The 21,895-nt window shown below is 32.6% G+C and overlaps 1 protein-coding gene across 1 annotated transcript; it reads right to left on the bottom strand.

Annotated features, from left to right (window-relative positions):
• Positions 1-2,327: 2,327 nt before the first annotated feature.
• Positions 2,328-6,298, bottom strand: LOC133668311 (probable leucine-rich repeat receptor-like protein kinase At1g35710). Its single transcript, XM_062088089.1, has 2 exons — positions 3,058-6,298; positions 2,328-2,895 (listed from the first exon to the last, which is right to left on the bottom strand). Exons 1-2 carry the CDS (start codon positions 6,287-6,289, stop codon positions 2,501-2,503), a joined length of 3,627 nt encoding a protein of 1,208 aa, XP_061944073.1. The 5' UTR covers positions 6,290-6,298; the 3' UTR covers positions 2,328-2,500.
• Positions 6,299-21,895: the final 15,597 nt, after the last annotated feature.

Below are 21,895 nucleotides of genomic sequence, written 5' to 3'. Positions count from 1 at the left end.
AATATAATATACATTGGTTTGATAATTATACGAATATCTATTATGCCTTGATATAGAAATTATCAGTAACTTCATGCTAACAGATAATAGTTAGTCTATGTGTATATATTATTTTGTATATTTTACTGATGAGAGAGACATCAACTTATGACAATTTATCTTCCTACAATAGTTATTTTTCGGTATCATCCAGTCACCTTCAACTATTAGCTGATTTCTAATATATATTTCATTACTTTATAATAATATACTTAGTCTACTAGCAAAACAAATTTTCAATTCTTCTTTCTCCTTTCCAAAATCATAGTTTGAAAGTGGTATATTCACACGCTATCTTGCTCACGATGCTGAATAGTGTAACGTTAGGGGCTCTCACTATGTATTGGAATCTTTTTCATAATTTCTTCTCCCTTTCCAAATCATTGCATGCGACAAATATAGTGGGCTCGCCTGACTAATTTGTGGACTTCCTTGTTCTTAAACATAATTTATTATGTTGAAGGATGTTTTTCTTATTGAATTATTGTAATGACCTGTCTTTGTTTGTAATTAAAGACATAAAGACTCCAACTGTTAATTTTGGCTATAGGTGCAATTTTCTCTACGCAATCAATACTATGGTTTATATATATATATAGATCACATCTAGCTGGTTTCTTTTTTTATAGGATTTCATCTTTTTGTTGATAGTTTTTTCCCCATATCTAGTCAATTAAAGCTTCTTGTACATTGTTAGTAATAGATATGAATGATAATTAATTTACAAATAATGAATTTAATATTAACAAATGATGATGAGATACTTAATGACTCATGAAATATTTAACCTTAGTTTAGGTTCATATGTGAGATTAAAGAATACTACTAAACCAAAAATTATCACACAAAATCCTAAGTTTCATTTTCTTGTTGGAATTTCATCTCTTGGTTCATAGCTACTTTCCACCTTGAGTCAACAAAGCTTCTTGAATATTATTTGGAATAAATATAAAAAGTAATCAATTTAAAAATAATAAATTTAATATTAAAAAAATAATGGTTATACAGCTAATTAATATAACTCATATGATATTTGACTTCATTAGCCAAAGATTATCACAAAAGATAAATAATCTAATTAGGGAATTGCTAGAATAAAAATCTATTCAAGTATTAGTCAGGATCAAGATGTGATATGTCTAAAATCAAATCAAAATCAATTATTCATTGTATAATTATTAAAACCTTGAACCTTTCATCCTATAATAAAACACAAAGAATTTATAATTTTAGCTTACAAAATAAGATGTACATCAATCACAATCATAATATCATCATAAATGTAAATTAACTGGTGCTTGACACTGTTGAAATTTCCAAATCATCTTTGTTTTCCCTTTCCAAATTATTGTCGGAAAGTCCAGCGTTCACACGCTATCTTGCTTAAGGGGCTGAATAGTACTGTAGATGGGTCCAGGGGAATGGAAAAATTGTAACTTGATGGGCTCTCACTGGAAGGATAGTCGGCGCATTTCAAGTATAAATATCAACAGGAAATTGTATCGAAAAACTTTTAAATTTAGAGCTCGTTTGTTTTATAAAAATTAATTTTTAAAAGATTAATTTTTAAATTTTTTTGTATATTTTTGTTATTAAAAAAGTTAGTTAATGAAAAATATTTTCCAGTCAACAAAAAATTTGGCTTGGTTTTCAAGAAAAAAACAGTGTTTTCTAATTTTTAAAAATGATAAAAAATTTAAAAATATTATATTATTTAAAATTTCCAAAACATCTTTGTTTTCTTTTTATAATTATAGTCGGAAAGTCCAACGTTCACATGCTATCTTGCTTAAGGGGCTGAATAGTACTGCAGATGGGTCCATGGGAATGGAAAAATTGTAACACTCTGGGTTTGTGGGTAATATTTCCATGATCTATCATACGCTCCTTGAGTTTCTGCTACCCCTATTGTTTTCCAACATGTCGGAATGTATACTACACTCAATAATCATTACTGCATTAATGGAGGAAATTCTGAGTTTCCATGCATGAGTCAGTCCAGCAATGGTCGAGTTTCACGGCAATGCTAAGAATAACAGTAGCTGTCTAGCTAGGAAGATTGCGAGTAACATTGTTATTTGGTAACCAAGAAAATAAAGAAAAAAATTATTATCATCATGTATAACAAAGCACATGATCAAGATGGGAAATATGAAGCCACTTACTGGAACTGATGGGGAGATCATAATGAATTGTAGAAAGGACTATGGGTTTTAATCTTGCTCTTTCTACATTCAAAACCGAGACTAGGAGCAAAGTTCTGTCAAATTTGAAAATATAGCATGATCATTTCTTAATTAATTGTTGTTTCACTTATCTTTCATAACAGGTATTTTTTTACATACTTTAAAAAAATAGAAAGAAAAAAAGCCAACCCATGAACATAGTCTACATCAAATTACAAAATTTATTGCTCCAATCCATAGTTGAGGAGAAGAAGTTAAACCCCACAAAAAACTGGTCAGTCCACACTAACTGTATGTGAGAACAGATCTTCCAAACTTATTGTGTCAAATACCTTTGGCAGAGAAGGCCACTTAGTTGCAAGCTCCGAAGAAATTCTTCCCATTGTAGGCCGGGATTGCGGATTGGGATGCAAGCATGCAAGTGCTATCTTCATGATATGGACAACACCCTCTGCTGCTCCTTTTTTAGGAAGCGAGATGCGTTGGTCAAGCACATCCTTCAACAATGTCTGTTGAGAAATCGGTGGCTTCGAAGATGATGCGGAAGATGCTTGTGATGAGATTGTGGAGATGAGATCGCCTGGGTGCCTTCCCATCATCACTTCCATTGTTACCACTCCGAAGCTATAGACATCACATTTTTCAGTCACTTTCATCGTGTAAGCTAGCTCTGCCACAAAAAAATTGGTTATGCTGTGTTTTAATCACATAGTTGATAGAAATAAAATTGAAAAAAAAAATTACTTAAGTATTTATAGTATAAGCTAAAAACATACTATTATTCTTACTATTATAGGAAGTAGGAACTTAATGTTGAAGTAAAGCTACGCACCTGGAGCAGTATATCCAAAAGTACCTGCAAATGAGGTCCAATTGGATGAGTCAGGCATCAACATTCTAGCTGTGCCGAAGTCAGAGACATGTGCCTCATATTCCAAATCCAGAAGGACATTATTGCTGGTAATGTCTCGATGAATGATCGGAGGAGAGCAAGAATGGTGAAGATATGATAAAGCTCCAGCCATCCCTTTCACAACATTTAGCCTTTTCATCCAATCCAGCTCAATTGCTTGTTCCTCACTGGTTATAATCTTTCTCAAGCTTCCTCTTTCTATGAACTCATAAACCAAAAAAGAGTGCTTTGCATGTGAGCAAAATCCATACAGCTTCACAATATTTCGATGTCGAATATTTGCCAAAACACAAACTTCCGTTTCAAAAGCTTTAAAATCGGACAACTTGTCTGTTTGTGACCGGTGAAGTTTCTTCACAGCAACCACCTGTTCTTCTGGCATCACTGCTTTATAAACAATTCCATATCCTCCTTCGCCAATGCAGTAGTTGGAATTGAATTCCTCGGTTGCTGCAATGATATTCTCATACAACAACTTCCCATCATGGCCCAATATCGTGAATAAGTTTCGATCTTGTTCAATATTCCCTGGCTCAGCTTTTCTCTTCCTAGCTCTTTGGCGGAGAATGAATAAAGCTCCAATCACAACAAGCACTAAGAGTAAGCTTCCTAAAAGAGGGAGTACAATCAAAATAACAAGTTTGTTGCTCTTTCTCTTAACAGTTCTGCTGCTTTTTGGAAGATTGCATGGCTTTAGACCACTGGCGTTGCCACATATACCCATATTATCCCTTAATGCCTCAAATGAAGCGTTGTGGAAGGCTTTGATATCGGGAATAGGGCCATGTAGCTCATTGTATGATATATCCACAACTGTCAAGCTTAATAGATCTTTGAAAGTGCGCGGAATCAATCCAGAAAGCATGTTGTGAGAGACATTCAGAGTTTCCAACATTTGCAGTTGCCCAAGTTGCCACGGTATCTCTTGAGCGAAGAAATTGCAACTAAGATCAAGATCTTGAAGAGAACGCAGAAAGCCTATCTCCTGTGGAATGCTTTTTGTAAATTTATTATTACTGAGGTTCAGCAACAATAAATTTGAGCACTCCCCAAGTTGTTTTGGAATCGATCCACTTAGATTGTTAGATGCTAAATCAAGGATTTTGAGAGAAGAAAGCATCTTGATGTCTGAGGGAATGGCACCCGAAAGATGGTTGTTGCTAAGAGTAAGGCTGTACAACAGCTTCAACCCCCCTAATTCTTTTGGGATGGTTCCTTCTAAGTGATTTGATGTCAGATCAATCAATTGTAATTGAGTAGCCTTCCCAAGCTCTGCTGGTATCTCCCCAGAAACATTATTGTTTAAGATTTTAAAGCTTGTTATGTTACTATAATCTCCCCATTTCAGAGAAAGCTCGCCATAAAAATTATTGTAACTCAAATCAACATAATCCAAATGTGGATAGATGCCAAAATCCTCAGAAATATTTCCGGTTAATTGATTCCAATCAAGTCTTAGGCGGTGTAAACTGGTACAGTTTTTCAAGCCTTTTGGGATGGAACCGGAGAAATAGTTGTTACAAGCAATAAATCTTTCAAGTACTACTCCATTGCATAGCTCTTGTGGCAAATGACCCGTGAATTCATTGTAAGCCAAATCCAACAACTTCAAATGGGTAAGATTGTTCATCTTTAGGGGCAATGAGCCGCGAAGTTTGTTCTCAGCGAAGATCAATTTCTCTAGAGATTTAAGCTTTCCTATTTCTGAAGGAACATATCCATATAAATTATTTTCACCTAGATAGAGAATGGATAGGTTTTTTAAATTTCCAATAGAGGAGGGGATCAAACCAGTGAGATTGTTTTTATCTAGTTCTACATCAACGAGCATGCTCATGTTCCCAATAGAAGAAGGGATAGGACCAGAGAGTTGGTTTTCATAAAGGGAGAAAAAAGATAAATTTGTCAAGTTTACAATTGAATTAGGGATTTTACCGGTTAAAATATTACTTGAAAAGTCAAGATCGTAAAGAGATTCTAGCAATCCAATTTCTTGAGGAATGGAACCAGAGAGTTTATTACGCCAAAGATAGAATATTGATAGGTTCCTCAAATTTCCAACAGAGGAGGGGATTGAACCAATGAGATTATTTTGTCCGAGTTCTACATCAATGAGCATAATCATATTCCCAATAGAGGTAGGAATGGGACCAGAGAGTTGATTTTGAAAAAGGTGGAGAAATGATAAGTTTGTCAAGTTTCCTATTGAATTAGGAATTGCACCGGTTAAATTATTACTTGAAAAGTCAAGATCATTGAGTGATTCTAGCAACCCAATTTCTCCAGGGATGGAACCAGAGAGTTTATTGCTCCAAAGATAGAGTATCGATAAACTCCTCAAATTTCCAACAGAGGAGGGGATAAAACCAGTGAGATTATTTTGTTGTAGTTGTACATCAATGAGAAAGCTCATGTTCCCGATAGAAGAAGGGATGGGACCAGAGAGCTGGTTTTGAAAGAGGTGAAACAAGGATAAGTTCGTCAAGTTTCCAATAGAGAAAGGGATCACACCAGTGAGATTATTTGCAGATAAAGAAAGAAGGGAAAGAGACGTCAACTTTCCAATTTCACATGGGATGGAGCCACTAAGAATATTTCCACACAGATACAAGATGTTGAGACTTCTCATCAAGCCTATCTCAGATGGGATGCTTCCCGTGAGATTATTATCACATAAATTGAGCTCAGCAATCTTGGGTAGATTATCAATGCCTGATGGAACGGTTCCATGAATTGAATTCCTCTGGAGATTGAGAGAGAAAAGATTGGGGAAGGATGAGAAGTTGAGATCATAAAGCGTACCTCTCAAGCCAAAGTGTGGAAGGCTCAAGTTGGTGACGCTTCCAGAACTGTCGCAAGTGATTCCAGTCCAGTTAGTGCATGGGCTGATGCCGAACCAAGAAGAAAGGAGAGATTGGCTTTGGTTGTCAAGACTGGCTTTCCATTTGAGAAGAGCCTCGGCTTCTGTATTATTACCTCCAGTAATTCTGGATTTGGCAGCACTTACAGCCGTACCAAATATTGCAGTCCTGGAGGAACTGTGTTCAGCAAAAGCAGCAAAGGAAGAAGAAAAATAGAACATGTGAAGGAGCAAAAACAGGATGTGGAGAGAGCCAGAGAAGACTGGTTTGTGTAGCAGGGACGTCGTCATGGTTGTGTGTTTTTTCAAGAGATAATAATAAAGTAATGGGAGGCTCCTTCATTTATAGGATGGAAAACATGATTGGAATCTTCTTCTTAATTTCATTCGAATATTACAAATCTGAAATTAATTACCAATTCATCAATAATTTCTTCTCCCTTTCCGAAATCAAATCATGGATGAGACAATATTGTTGACTAATGTGCAAGTCCTATGGACTTGCACATTGTTGACTTCCTTTGTGTTAAGCACACTTTTTTGAGAAATTATAGTGTTAGTGTGTTACAGCTTTAGGATTTCTATTTATCGAGATTAAACTTAAACATCTATGGCTAACACGATTATAAAGGATTATTCAATTATTAGCTATTTCAAGATTTATTCTTTCGGACCCTAAATGATATTTATCATGATGAGTCCTCAATTAAATTCTTTTCAAATGGTAAATTATTTTTTGTTCATTACTATACTAAGGTAAGCTTCTTTTTTTTTTTATTACTCGTAACTATATTCGTAGCTAGAACAAAGAAGGAGAAAGTATTCAAGGTATATACAATTATAAATTAAATTCATATAGATGACACATGTCAGAATCTGCACTCTCATGGTACTCATGAAATTGATTTGTTGTTAAGCAATAAAGCTTGCTTGCTTAAGTGGCTTCAAGTCACTCATAACTTTCGTTACCAAAAAAAAAAGAAAGACAAAACAGAGTAAAACACTCTCGTTTCATAACATATTTATTGTATGTAAAATTCAAATTAGAGTTCGGAGACTTTTTTAATGTAAAATTCTTTATTTCCTTGTACTTGTTATAGTTATTGTATTATTTCTATCTACTTTAAGGTTTAGAATTCAAAACATATTTTCTACCACAAAACTAGATAAAACTAGATGAAATTAAAAAAAAAACCTCATCGAATATATATATTAACCAGCCACAAAAAACCCGGTTAATTCTATTTTTAATAATAAAGACTATTTCAAACAATTTTTATTTTATATTAAAAAATTAAAACCTTTATCTAATATTTATATAATAAATTTTGATATGGGATAGTAACTAGCAAGGAAAGCATAATGAGCTCACGGGCATAACGTTGAGCCGAGCAAGAGAAAAACCTTTGATTGTCCCCCCAAATGCGCGAGACAACGCCTATATTTTTTGAATCTTTTATCTCCAACATTAATTTGTTTTTGGCCTTTAAACTATTTTTTAAACACTTGAAATTAGTTTTTTAACGGTCACAAAATCCTAACAACTTTTTTATTTTAAAAACTTTTTAACAACCACAATTCTTTAATTTCCTAACAATTCTTTTATTTTTTTTAACTATTGTAACAGCTTTATAATTTTCTAATTTTTTTTCTGTTTAGCTATAATATGTTAGCAGTCTCTATATATATATTGCATTCTTACAATCAAAGTATACTTAAAAAATTATAATACTATTTTTTTATGTTTGAAAAGTTTGTTGATATTTCTTTTCGATCTTGGTTTTTTGTTTCGGTAACTCTCATTTTAAAGGAGGAACTTATTAAATCCTGAAGAATAGCCTCATGTTGAGAAAATATACTTAAAAGACAGTTTCTATACACGCCTCAAATTATATTTTATTTTTGTTCTTCTTTGTATTTTAGTAACATAGATGAAAATACTACTGCTACCAGGACTGCTCTCCTCAACAATGTTGTTGTTGAGAACTCTGTTATTGTCATCATTATTGTTCCTAACTCTGCTGCTGCTACTGTTTCATTAGCTAAGGGACCATGATAAGTGAATTGAATTGTTCAATAAAACTATGAATGCTCTCGTTCTTGACACAGTTAAATACGCTAGTCTACTTGACGCTATCGTGCTCAAGGGGATAATGGAGGGCTACCGAATATTCCACTCCACTAAATACATAATGGAGGGCCAACGATGTCAAATTCAAGAAATTGGGGAGACCATGGAAACAAGTAAAACGAGGGATGGTCCCTCACAATTGTTTTTCAAAAAATTGCACGGTCATTTTTGGCATCTCAGTGGACGTGGGCTAAGACTCTTGTGAAATTGAGGGGGGGGGGGGATATATTGTCGAAAATTATTTTATAAAGATAGCATAATTCATGTGCGTGCGATTTAAAGAATGTAGAACATGTCTGATGAGTCTGCACTCTCATGAACTTGATTTGTTGTTGAGCAATAAAGCTTGCTTGCACAAGGAATGGCACCTGAAAGATGTGGGTCAAGCTGACTGCAAGGACTGAGAGGGTTTAGGCCAAGTGGGGTCAGTAATGCAGCGAGCAAGTCTGAGGTTTGAACACTTTGTCAATCTCTTATTGGCCAAGTATTTTCACGAGCTATGTAATGTTAGAAAGGAGGGTAAAAAGCTGGTCTCAATTGGGAGTATTTCCTTCCACCTAGTCTAACATTTAAACAACCATGCCGGGATTTGGTTTTGCTTTCAAAGGGGTTGAATGTGCAAATATGAAAGGCTTTTTCATGTGTTGGGAATTGGAACTTGGTTCCAGTGTGGTGAGCTGTATGCATATAAAGTGGGTCTTGTTCTTGTTGCTTCAACTACGAACAAGAGTAAAGTTTAGGTTAGGGCTTAGAGGGCCGTCGTTTGGCTAACGTTCTCCAATGCAAAGGCTGGTTTAAGTTTGTACTTCGAATTGAATTCGGAGAGTTCTTTGACCGTTGGTTCTCTTCCGGTCCCCTACGGTTCATTGCAATCTTCTGCTGAATTTCCTTTCTCATTCACTATGCAGTCATTAATTACTATAAGCATAATTACGAATTTACGATACCTCCTGAACTTCGACCGATTTGATTTAGATCCTTGTTCTTTCAAACATTGAATTTACACCCCTTGAACTCTTAATTTGTTAAATTAGATGCCTTTTAACACATTACGAGAGAGTTGTCTTAGTTTGTTCATGATCAAGTCATGACTCGTAACTTCATTCACCAGGGGAGCCTTGCTAGAAATTAACTTCATGTAAAAAACGTCAGGTTGATGATTCATACATCTGCAGATCGGCATAAAATTTTTGAACTAGTGAATGATGGGTCTTCAAGGTCTTGACACCATGTCAAAGAACCAATTCAATCCAAGAACTTAAATTATTAAGTGAGTTTTCAAGATATGATTTATATTAGTATAATTATTAAAACCTTAAACCTTTCATCATAAAATAAAACACAAAAAATTTATAATTATAGCTTACAAAATAAGATGTTCATCTATCACAATCACAATATCATCATAAATGTAAATTAACTCCTGTTTCTCTGGTGCTTGACATTGTTGAAATTTCCAAATCATCTTTGTTTCTCCTTTCCAAATTATTGTCGGAAAGTCCAGCGTTCACACGCTATATTGCTTAAGGGGCTGAATAGTGTAGACGGGTCAATGGGGATGGAAAAATTGTAACGTTATGGGCTCTCACTAGAAGGATTGTCGGCTGATTTCAAGTATAAATATCAACAGAAAAATCTCTCTCGGAAAAACTTTTAAATCTAATAATAAAACTCCTTGCTTTTCAGCTATAGACTCAAAATATTTTATTTATGGAAGGATAAATCTAACATTTTTATGTGTTTTATTTTATCTTATATATACCTCCAATACCATTTAAGAGGGTGGGTCTTGTTGCCAGCTTCTTACGTACGGTTGATTATTAATTTTGCCTACTGAAGTTGTTATAATTTTTTGAATGTGATAGCGAGTGTTTGTTCATGATTTCTGCAATGGAACTTATCGTGCAAATTGGGGTTGGATTTTCTAATGAAATGATGGATACAACATGAAGTTGGAAATTCATTGATTAAGCACAGTTTCGGAACGCGGTGCAAATCATGTTCTTAAAAAATTTAATTTTTTTTATTAAAAATTAATTTTTTTTATATTTTGAATCGTTTTAATACGCTAATTTTAAAAATAATTTTTTTTAAAAAAAAATATTATTTTAATATATTTTAACAAAAAAAACACTTTAAAAAATAATCACACTCTCACGTACTCTTTGGTTGCGGTCTTCCTGCTGCAGTTGATTAAGTTCTCATACCTTCTTTCTAACTATCAATATCATGCGCTAAAACGCGTTGACTTCTACGCGTACAAAAATTACTATTATGCTTAAGAAATTATTCTCTTAAAACTTGTGTCATTCTATCTATTATGCTTAGGTATCAATCATCTATGCGTTTAACCAATAAAAAAAATAAGTTAACGTGACAAATGACAAAAAAAAATATGTTTATTAATTGATAAATCATTATAAAAAGAGAGAGTAAAAAAACATATATAAAAAGAAAAAAGAAAAAATATGAGCAAACATCACCACTAATTGTGTTGGTTTCAGATTGCCTTGATTGCTTTTGTTTCTATATAATGAATTTGTTAAACTCACAACTTTTCTGCATTTGACAAGCTTTATTTTGCTTATAAAAAAAATATTTGACTTTTTAAATAAAAAAAATACCATAAAAGAAAATATTTTCCTAAACTAAATAGAAATAAAAACAATTAAGGAAACAAAGAATTTGCCATAAAAATCCTTTTGCATCACCATGCATATATGCTCTCATCTAATGTAATTGTTTCTAATTAGTGGTTTTTTTTTTTTAAAAAAAAAAACCTTTGAATTGGTCTACTATCGAAACATTGGTGATGAAATTTCAAATTCATCAATAATTTATTCTCCCTTTCCAAATCATAGGATGCAACAATATTGTACGTGGGCTCTCCCTCCTAATGTGTGCAAGTCCTATAGATATTGACAATGTTGACTCCCTTTAGTTCTGGGGAATTCCTGAACAAGTGTTAAATACAAAGACAAATTATACCATTACAGTTTTTCCATGAGACTTGTAACACAAACTTTTTCCATAAGATAGTTTAAACTCAATCTAAGTATATAAGAAAAAGTTACAAGAAAATTGTTTTTCTCTCTTCTAATTCTTGTGGTTGTTGTGACCCTCCCCTCATCAAATCAAAGATTTCATTTTTTGATCTTTAGTTTTTGGGTGATAGTTGATCGTTTGACCAAGTCAGTTTATTTCTTACCAGTTGTCGCATGCGTGAAGTGTCGCAGTGAGCGTCTTCTCAGATGATATTGGGAAATGGAAGAGACAATGATTTCTTGTCTTTTATCAGTGGAAAGAGAGAATAAGAGTCATCACCTATTATTTTAGTCACTAAGAACCCTAATTAGTCTCAAAGATCGGGCACGGGGACTGATTGCGTAAACGGAAGATATTAACACCTGTAATACGTCTTACTTAAGGTAAGCTGCATTGTTTAATTATTTGATATAAACTAACATATTGTTGTGTTTTCTAATTGTTGGTTTGTCTAAGGTTTAAGAAAAGTCATTCTCAGTAAAGAGATTCTTATCTTATCAAGTAAAACCTAATTATTATAACATTAACAAAAAAGAACTACCTTTTATTTAATATTAGGAATACGTCTTACATATAAGTTCGTAATCTCAAATATTAAAAGAAAACAAAATATTTTTTTGGTATTTTTGAAATATAAGCCTAGTTCTCATAACTTTAATAAACTGATTATTAAAGCTCAAAATGCATGCTAATACATAATTTTTTTAATTTTTTTTGTATGAAAATACAATATGAATTTTTTATATTTTTGAGAGACTTGGTCGTATGCATGAAAACAAGATATTGTTTGTTGTTGTTTTTTATTTAAATTTTTTGCATCATTTCGGAGAAAATCATGTATTTTAATACCAGATTTATATCTTTACAGTATAAAAATACAAACTAATATTAAGAAAAATTGATAGAAAAATACGTAAGAAAATCACAAATTTTTTTGAAAGGATTTTTGAAATTTTTTTGTTTTTTTTTAATATATAATATTTATTATATATTATATATTATTATTATATTATATAATAATATATTGGGTTGGGCCCAACCCAATTATATGGTCTAAGCCCCTTATGGTTGGGTCAACATCGGTCCAAAACAGGGGTTGGGCTGATGTCAGCCCAATATATAATCTTTTTTTTTATTGGACTGGAGCGTCCCAGCCCAACCTTGTGGTTTGGGCTGGCACTGGTTTGGCTTAGTTAACAGTGGATAAGCTCTCCATTATTCATGCAGAATAGTGGAGAAGGAAGAGATGCAAGAGAAGAAGAAGAAGAAAGGGGAAGGCTGAGCCAGTAGTGACTTCACGGTGGTGCTAGTGGCAGAATGACGGTAGTTCCAAATGGCTACGGGGAGAAAAATGATGGTCAGCAACGGCGACTGTTGCAGGAAGGGCAATCTTCTCTCTCTCTCTTTTTTTTGTTCGTTCTTTTTTTTCTTTTTTTTTTTCTCTATCTTTCATATGTTTTCTTTATCCCCGATCTGGTTTTTTTTCTTGTTCTTGTCATTGTTTTTTTTTTGTCCTTCCTCTTCTTCTTTCCCTCTCTATTTTCCCATATTTTTTCTTTCTTTCTTTTTTTGCTTCTATTTTGTTTTTTCCTTTGCCCCTCTGTTTTTCCTTTCCTTTTTTTTTGTTCCACCGTCCTTCCATCTCCCTCCTTACCGCTTAGTGAGGGGGTATTTATAAGGGGGAAAGGAAGAGAGCCACCCTACTTTTGTTCAGTAGCGCCGGATGGGTAAGGTGTTTGGGCGGCCATTAGGCAGTCACCCAAGGTCGCCTGCAGGGCTTCTCCCCTCTGTGTTTTCGTCTGATGGTAGGCCATGGGTGGGGTTTGTGTTAGCTTTTTGGGTATATGGGAGAGAGAGTGAGAGAGATGCTGCAGGGGAGAAAAATCCTTCTTCCCTTGCTTGCAGCGCATCCAGAGGAAGAAGAAGACTTATAGTGCCGTTCAAAACGACACCGTTTTGAGCTTTGTCTTTTTCTTCTTCTTCTTCTTTTTTGAATAACAGTAAACGAAACGATGTTATTTTTAAACAAAACATGTTATTTCATTTAAAATAAAATAGTGTCAAAAAGTTTTTATTTCCAAATCAGTCCTCAATTTATGATTTATTCAATCAAGCCCTCAACTGAGATTTTGGTTTTAAGAATCAATCCAATTGCATCCCTGCCAAATTCAAATGTCCGCCCTAAAGTTGACTGTCCTGTTCACTTTGGTCATTGATTTTGAATTTGTTCATTTTGACCCTCAATTGATCAACAAACTTCTAATTTCTTCAATTTAGCCTCTGATTCGGTCAATTCCAGCCCCTATAGTAGCGCCTCTTTTTCAGTTTAGTTCTTGGGTTTGGATTTTTTTTTAATCAAGTCCCTAATTGCCCATCAAACTTCAATATTTATGCAATTAAGCCCCTAATTTGACCAAATTAACTCTTAAAAATTATAATTTGACCCCCCTAAACTTTAATTTCTTTTAATTAAAGTCCAAATTGACTTAAAAAATCAATCTTCTTGTAATTAAACCCTCCATAAATTCAATTAAACCTTTAATAAAATCTAATTGAGTTCTTAAACATCTAATTTTTAATTTATCTTTGTTAAATTGAATTTTCTTTGCGAACAAGGCTCTCATTAGTCGAAAATATATTGTTAAATTCCAATCTTTGTATTTTTTAACCTTCTCAACCAAACTTTGGCCATTTTCTAGGCTCCTTGGTGTCCTTTTCTCACTAATATATATTTTTTGGTTTTTCTTCTGATAATTCTTGATTTTTTTTTATTTTCTCCTTTTTGTATGGGGATCCCAAAAATAGACAACAACACTTGTAAAGGTGACATATGGGTTTGCAAAACTAGTAGAAATCTATGTCAACGAGAGCATAAGGTTGCACGATGTGTCGATCTCAATTGTGTCCGACAAAGGTCCACAATTCACTTTTCAATTTTGGCTGAAGTTTCATGAAGTTTTGGGGACTAACATTCAATTAAGTACTACTTTTCATTCTCAGACCAATAAACAGTCTGAAAGGACTATATAGATTTTGAAGGATATGTGAGAGCTTGTGTGATTGACTTTGGAGTAGGATGGAGCAAGTACTTGTCTTTGATGGAGTTTGCTTATAACAATAGTTATCAGGCAAGTATTGATATGGCACCATATGAGAATTTGTACAACCGAATGTGTAGATCACCTGTATGTTGGTATGAGGTTGGTGAGAGGAGATTAACGGGCCCCGACTTAATACAGATTACTTGGGATAAGATTAAGGTGATCCGAGATAATCTTCAAACAGCTCAGAGTAAGCAAAAGATTTATGCATATAAGAGGAGGCGTAATCTAGAATTTTTAGTGGGTAACAATGTGTTCCTGAAGTTCTCCTCGACTAAAGGAATATTCATATTTGAGAAGAAAGGAAAGTTGAGTCCCAAGTTTATATAGTCATTAGAGATCTTGAAAATAGTAGGGGCAATGGCATATTGGTTTGCCTTGCCGCCTAATTTATCCTCCATACATCTAGTGTTCCATGTTTTGATGTTAAGAAAGTATTTGTTTGATTCATCTCATGTGTTGGAAATTCAACCGGTTGAGCTAAGGGATGATATGTCATACAAAGTCCAACCAAAGGAAATAGTGGTTTGATAAGTTAGAAAACTTTGATCGAAGGAAATCACATCGGTTAAGGTTGTGTGGAGCGAACACCCACGCAAAGAAGAGACATAGGAGAAATGCTCAACAAGTATCCATACTTGTTTGAACTTGATGGTTGACTTTGGTTCTTAAAGTTTAAATTCGAGGATGAATTTTATGTAACGGGGGAAGTGTTGTAAGACCCAAACTTTTAACTCAAACGTAAGCTCAAGTCAGCGTAAACCCAACCTAAGTTAACCTAGGTATATAAGAAAAAGTTGCAAGAGAATTATTTCTCTCTTCTAATTCTTGTGGCTGTCGTGATCCTCCCCTCATCAAACCAAGGATTTCAGTTTTTTATCCTGAGTTTTTGAGTTCAAGAAAGGTGAAAGTACCAAGTAAGTAGTTTTCTCTCATGTTACTTTTGATTATGGTTTGTTTATGGAAGGATAAAAAAGATATTAGGGTTTATAAAGTCTTGAAGTTTATGTTGTTAAGATTGATTCATGATTATTATAGGTTTAAGGTTAAGTAATTGATTCTGGATGTGTTGTTAGAAATAAGGATTTGTGAATTGATTTGTTATGGGTTAAGAAATTTGTTTCAACTTTGCTGGAAAATCTAGATAGAATGGCTTGGGGTTAAAGATGAAATTTTATCTTGGTCCTTGATTTATAAAAATTACAGTTTAGTCCTTTAACTTTGAAAAATTATAATTTGACCCCGAAACATGTTTTGGAATTCTGGGTAGTATTCTTATGAGATTAAAGATGATGAATCTCAGTTTGATAATTGATTTGTGTAATTTTTAGTTTAGCCACTCCATTTTGGAGATTTACAGTTTAGTCCCTAAACTTTGAAAAAAAATATAATTTGGTCCCTGAAATGTAAATCAAGATCCTGGATATAATTAAGGATGGATTATGGGTGAAATTTTACTATGGTTATGTATTATTGGCTTTTACATTTTGGTCATCCAATTCTAGTAAAATTATGTTTTAATCCCTGATTTCTAAAAATTATTGTTTCGGTCCCTGATTTATAAAAATTGTTGTTTATCCCTAAACTTAGAAGACTAAACCTGGTTTTCTTCTATGAATTGGAGTCTTTTACTTGTGTTTTTTAAGTTTTTTTTAGTATATTCTATATATTTGTTGTAGGTATTTCTAACGATTCTTAATAGGATTTTCGGGTTTTTCATCTAATATTCCTTTTACTTCTATATTTTTTGGGTGAGTTGGATAATATTTAATATACATGTAACATAAATAAATATGTATGTTGATTATATGATGATTACAACTAGTTAATTTCTTGAATATTTATATTTCTTGTTTTATTTTATTAATACTCATCTATTCTTGAATTTGCATTCGTATTCTATTAAACTAAATTATATTCGATATGATATACATTACTTTGATAATTATACGAATATCTATTATGCCTTGATATATAACTTGTCAGTAACTCCATGCTAACATATAGTAGTTAGTCTATGTACATATATTATTTTGTATATCTTGCTGATGAGAGAGACATTAGCCTGTATCAACTTATCTTTCTACAATAGTTATTTTTAGGTATTATCTAGTCACCTTTAACTATTATCTGATTTTTAATATTTATTCCATTACTTTATAATAATATAGTTAGTCTACTAAAAAAACAAATTTTCAATTCTTCTTTCTCCTTTCCAAAATCATAGTTTGAAAGTGGTATGTTCACACGCTATCTTGCTCACGATGCTGAATAGTGTAACGTTATGGGCTCTCACTATGTATGACTGGAATCTTTTTCACAATTTCTTCTCCCTTTCCAAATCATTGCATGCGACAAATATAGTGGGCTCGCCTGACTAATGTGTGGACTTTCTTGTTCTTAAACATAATTTCATCAGAAATTATACTATTACAATTTCTTATGAGATTGATTGTATTTTTAAACATGTTTTTTATTTATCAAAATTTAAACTTAAACATTTATGGCTATCACAATTTTAAAAGGATTTCTCAATTAGAGAGGAATTATTAGGTTCCTTTTAGGTATTGGTGAAGATTTATGTGCATTTATTTAGGCAATTTATTATGTAGCAGGATGTTTTTCATATTGAATTATTGTAATGACCTAATAGGTGCAATTTTCTCTATGCAATTTCATATCTATGTTTGTAATTAAAGACATCAAGACTCCAACTGTTAATTTTGACTATAGGTGCAATTTTCTCTATGCAATCAATTCTATGGATTATAATGTAACCTTTTTTCACCGCCATTATCTTAAAGCATTCAATTATATCATCTGTAGATGAGAAGGGAATTGAATTGGAGAATAGAGCTTAATTTATCTGCTTTTATGACTCAAAATATCAATCAAATTGATCAGTGACTAACGCTAGTCAAGCTATGAATACTACAATTCTTTTCTGTTCTCTCCTTTTAGTTTCAGAGTCTCAATCTCTAATTTGTTATGTCTGTGCTGGAACTGTATCGAAATGCTTGACTAAACCCCATTTCTGTTTGATTTCTGCGGTGTTAGTCTATCCTTTTTGTCCATCAATGCTACAATTAATGCAACCTCTTGTGTCTGGCTACAAAAGCACACGCACCTTACTGCTAGTTGTGCACTAGTACTGCAATTTCACTGAAAGTTTCTGAGCTTAATACCTATGGCTGCTCTTAGATCCTTCTTATTGTATTTTTCAGCAGCTGCTGCTATTTTGACCCCTTCACATGTCGCTTTGCTCCTTGACTACCTATACTTACAGTGCCCTAAGATTAAACATATTGTGTCCGAGGGTCAAAGCAAGTTCAGTATTTAATTGCTCGAGACTCCTTAAAGTAAGTTTGTTATGCACGTGAGAACAACAACATCATTCTTATAACATTTTTTTTTTTTTATGAAATATTACTTTTACCATGTGTTTTTTCCTCAATTTAACTTTTTGATTGCTCTTAATTATTCTTATTGTTTTTAGTTTATATTTTTTTATTTCTAATTTCTAATATTTTCTAAAATATTTGATGTCAGTCTTTAAATATATCAAAAAATAACATCAGTCCCTAAAAATAAAACACTCGTCTTATGTTAAATCATAAGAAAAGATTTCATCAAAATTGTTAAAAATATATGTAACTCATATTTGAATTTAAATCTAAATATACATCTTTTTTTTTAAAAAAAAAAGAGAAAAAAATGATGTTTATCCTTAAAAAAAGAAATTTCATCAATGTTAATAAAAAAAAAATGGGTGTTGAATCTACATGAATGATAAGAATTGAACTTTAAACTCAAGGAGTAGAAAAAATGAGTTTGGGCTTTGTGTTAAAAAAGAATATTTTAAATTGATGATTTTTTATTATTGTTTTTTTTTTTGAAAAATAACATGAGTTTTTTATATTTTGTTTGGTATATAGTTTTAATGGGCTAGTTTATTGGCTGAAGTCTTAATAAACTTATTATTAAATTTAAATATACATGCAACAAATATTTTAAAAAGCAAGAAAAACTTTGGCGACAATGCACAATAAATACTCATATAAATTTGGCGTTATTTTTATTTTTATTATATTATTTTTTTTATCTTTTCTCTGTTTCTTTTTTTCCTTAATCTGTATATACTTGACCCAAACCCATTAAACCCATAGATACAACCCAGATTAATAAAGCTATAGCCCGATATTCATTAAAGAGAATCCAAGCCCACAGTCCATCACGCAGCCCACGGACAGTGATGAATAAACCTAAGGAAACTAAATCCAGCCCATTTTCTATAGCCCACATAAGCCTTATCCAAGAAAGAAACTGGGCCTTATGTTTTTGGATCCATGAATAACTTGTAAAACAGTGTTTTTGTGTTTGAATATGGTTATAATTATTTTTTAAAATATTTTTTATTTAAAAATTATTTAAAATAATATATTTTTAAAAATATTTTAACATCAGTATATCTAAATAAATGATCTAAAAATATAAAAAATATAAATTTGATGTAAATAAAAAAATAAAAAAATTATTTTTTTTAAATATTTTTAAAACACAAAAATAAATAAAATTTAAAATAGAGTTCCGTGCGAGATCTACACAGAAGAAAGACCAAAAACATAAAAGCCATGGACCGAAAACAATCAAGAGATCTCCTAGCACTGAACTATTATGAAAATTTGACAGTTTGATAAATGATACCAACAATTAAAAATACCCATAAATCAAAACTTTAACATAACATAAGTGGGTCACGGGCCCCAAAACAGCAATCGCTACAGGCATGAATAGACTTCAAACTATAGATATTAGTTTAATACTGTTTTAAACTAATTAGAATCAATTTAAGTTAATCCGGATCTGAGACCAGATCAACTTTAATAACATTAATTTTCTGCTCTACTTGATTTCTACCTAGCTTTTCTAACTTTAGTCGGAAGTAGCATGATAAATCTAGTGCCGTAAAAATAATTAGCAAATAATTATTTTGTCCAACCATTCATAATGGTTATTTTCTTAAATGTTATTTGATTTTTTTTTTTTTGCATATCTCTTTTTATTATTGTTTGATCAAATAAAAAATAGATTTTATATAATAAAATTTAAACACAATTATATCTCGTGAGCTTGATGGATTAATGATTGACTCGAGTGAATACAAAATGTCGTCGTATACCTTCAATGGAAATGCCCGTAATTGTTATTCTTGCAACAAATGTAAATATAACCTATATATATATATATGAACTGATGAAATGGATATGGTTGATCATGAAGACCAATATTTCACTTTCATTATTGAAACATGTAAGTTGAAGCAAGCTCACCCCAGCCCAGCATACCATCCTACTAAGCCCCCAAAGCATCTACTAGCTAGAACAGATCAAAGCTTTTGAAAAACCACTCGAAAAGAAGAAAACACAGTAGGGTCGATGAAGAAAAGATGGTCTGCTGCCGGTGAAGAAGTCACTGGAAACAACCATATTGGAGGCTTAGGATCGATATATCTTCTACCCCTTGCGCAAGTCCCTAAAATAAGCAGAAGGATTTGCTTCAAAATTACTCCTTGGTATGCGCAAGTTCCTCCCCGGTGCTTTCATTGTTTCAACACTCTTGGAAAGACATCCGCAGCAACTGCGAAACCATTGGAGGACATTAACCACTGTTTCAGAAGCTAGAAATTTCATTTTTAGGTCAGAGCTTGTGGATGAAATCAGACACTGCACCAGAAGCTATAAATTTCTTAGTTAGATCAAAAGGCGTAGGTATGTAATCAGACACGGCACCAGAAGCCAGAAATTTCTTTATTAGATAATAAAGGTGATGGAAAATCGTGGAGAGAGAAGTTGGTGGTTCCAATGCTTAGGAGGTAGGCTGGGATTTGTACAGAAATGAATAGGGAGGAGAGTTTCTGGGTAAGGAAGAGAATCAAGAGGATGCGAGAAACGAAGAGTGTAATGACATATGAGCAGGGAACGCCCAAATCAATGGTGCCTTTTATCAAGTGAAAAAAAAAAAAAACCAGTGGTTTTTACGTAGTTATAACTTGACTTGAGGATGGACTTGGAAAAGTATTGAGTGACTGCGATGTTTTGTTTTTTTTTTAAAAAAAAATATTGATTTATTTAAGTTTTTATTAGGCTGAATTGAACATGTTTGACTATATCAACAAAATGTTTAATTCAACTAGAAACTTAATTAGATTTTCTGAAACAACTCATTGAATCGGGTATAATTTAATAACTATATCAATGACAACTATGAATTTTTATGAGTATAATTTAAAAAAGAATACAGCAGAAGTAATAATTTGACTATATCAATGATTTTTAAAAAAACAACAAGAAATTTAAAACTTGGACCAGTTTGTTTTGAATACAAAATAGAAAAAGAAAAAAATTTATTATCCATCTAGATTTTTTTATTAATATTGGTGTTTGGATTAATTTACATGTACCTCAACTAATCTCACGGGTTCTAATATTAACGACTATGTAAGTTTCTAATGACTCTGAGGTTGTAAGACTCAAATTAGTGATCTTTAAAAAATAAATTTAGAACTTAATTAATTGAGCTACACCCCTTAAAATTCTCATCTAGATTTTTTATCATGTAATACATTGCAAATTTCTTTTACTATATCAGATATGAGAAATATTTTTAGTTTAGAAAATATCTTTTATTAGTGTTAATGTGGGGGAAAATCTCACTTTTGACGAAAGAAAGCAAAAGTAAAGAAAGAAAGCAAAAGCAAGAGAGAAGATATAAAATGAACAAAAGGTGAGCTAGCTAGTTGCATCTTTTAACCCTTTAAAGAATTAGGCTATGCATTTCTGCATTATCTTGACAGATACACTTGACCATTCATAACTATCAAATTCTTTAAACCCATCTACAATACAGTACTCTACTACTGCTATTAATTACTACTACTACAAGCAAAATAGATTGAACCTAGAGGAGAAGGCAGGAAAACAAACGACCCATGCAAGAGGTCACCAGGGAAAAGTAACTTCATAAGGTACTGAAGCAAAACAGAGCCGAAGAAAAACAAGACTGTTATTTGAAAAGAATGAGATCTCCAGCCCCAGCCACATTCTACTCCAGGTTACCAGCATCAATATGCTTCTTTAAGGATTAAATCAGCATGGCTCCCAGCAGCTTAATTAATGGGATCAAAACCAACAAATCATTCAAGATTATTCCTATAGCTTATCTCCGTTCATCCGTGATGATAGTTCACCATTAATATAGCTCCAGAAAACCAACAGCACGACATCACACTCCCAAACAATTACAATATTCTTCACCTCTGAAGGCTTATTAGATACAGTCTTCCCATTAACATTAATAAAGAGCATGCATGGCACTCTTCTTCTTTCTGGTTATTGCAGACAAATGAAAGAATTTAGCATTCTTTATTTTCCCCAGCTTCAGCCGGTGAACTCTGAACTTTTGCTGTCATAACTGTTCTTCGGCGTTATTCCATGATTTGATACCTTCCTTGAAGATCTTGTCATGCTGAATTCAATTACAAACTTAGCTCAGATCAGTCAGATCCGGATCTTAAATTTCTTGAATCAATCTAATTTAATAACTGTGAATATTCATGCATGT

This window comes from Populus nigra, chromosome 11 (genome assembly GCF_951802175.1).
Source record: "Populus nigra chromosome 11, ddPopNigr1.1, whole genome shotgun sequence".
Taxonomy (NCBI): Eukaryota; Viridiplantae; Streptophyta; class Magnoliopsida; order Malpighiales; family Salicaceae; genus Populus; species Populus nigra.
The sequence above is the reverse complement of the archived record's forward strand: the minus strand, read 5'-3'. Positions and strand labels throughout refer to the sequence as shown.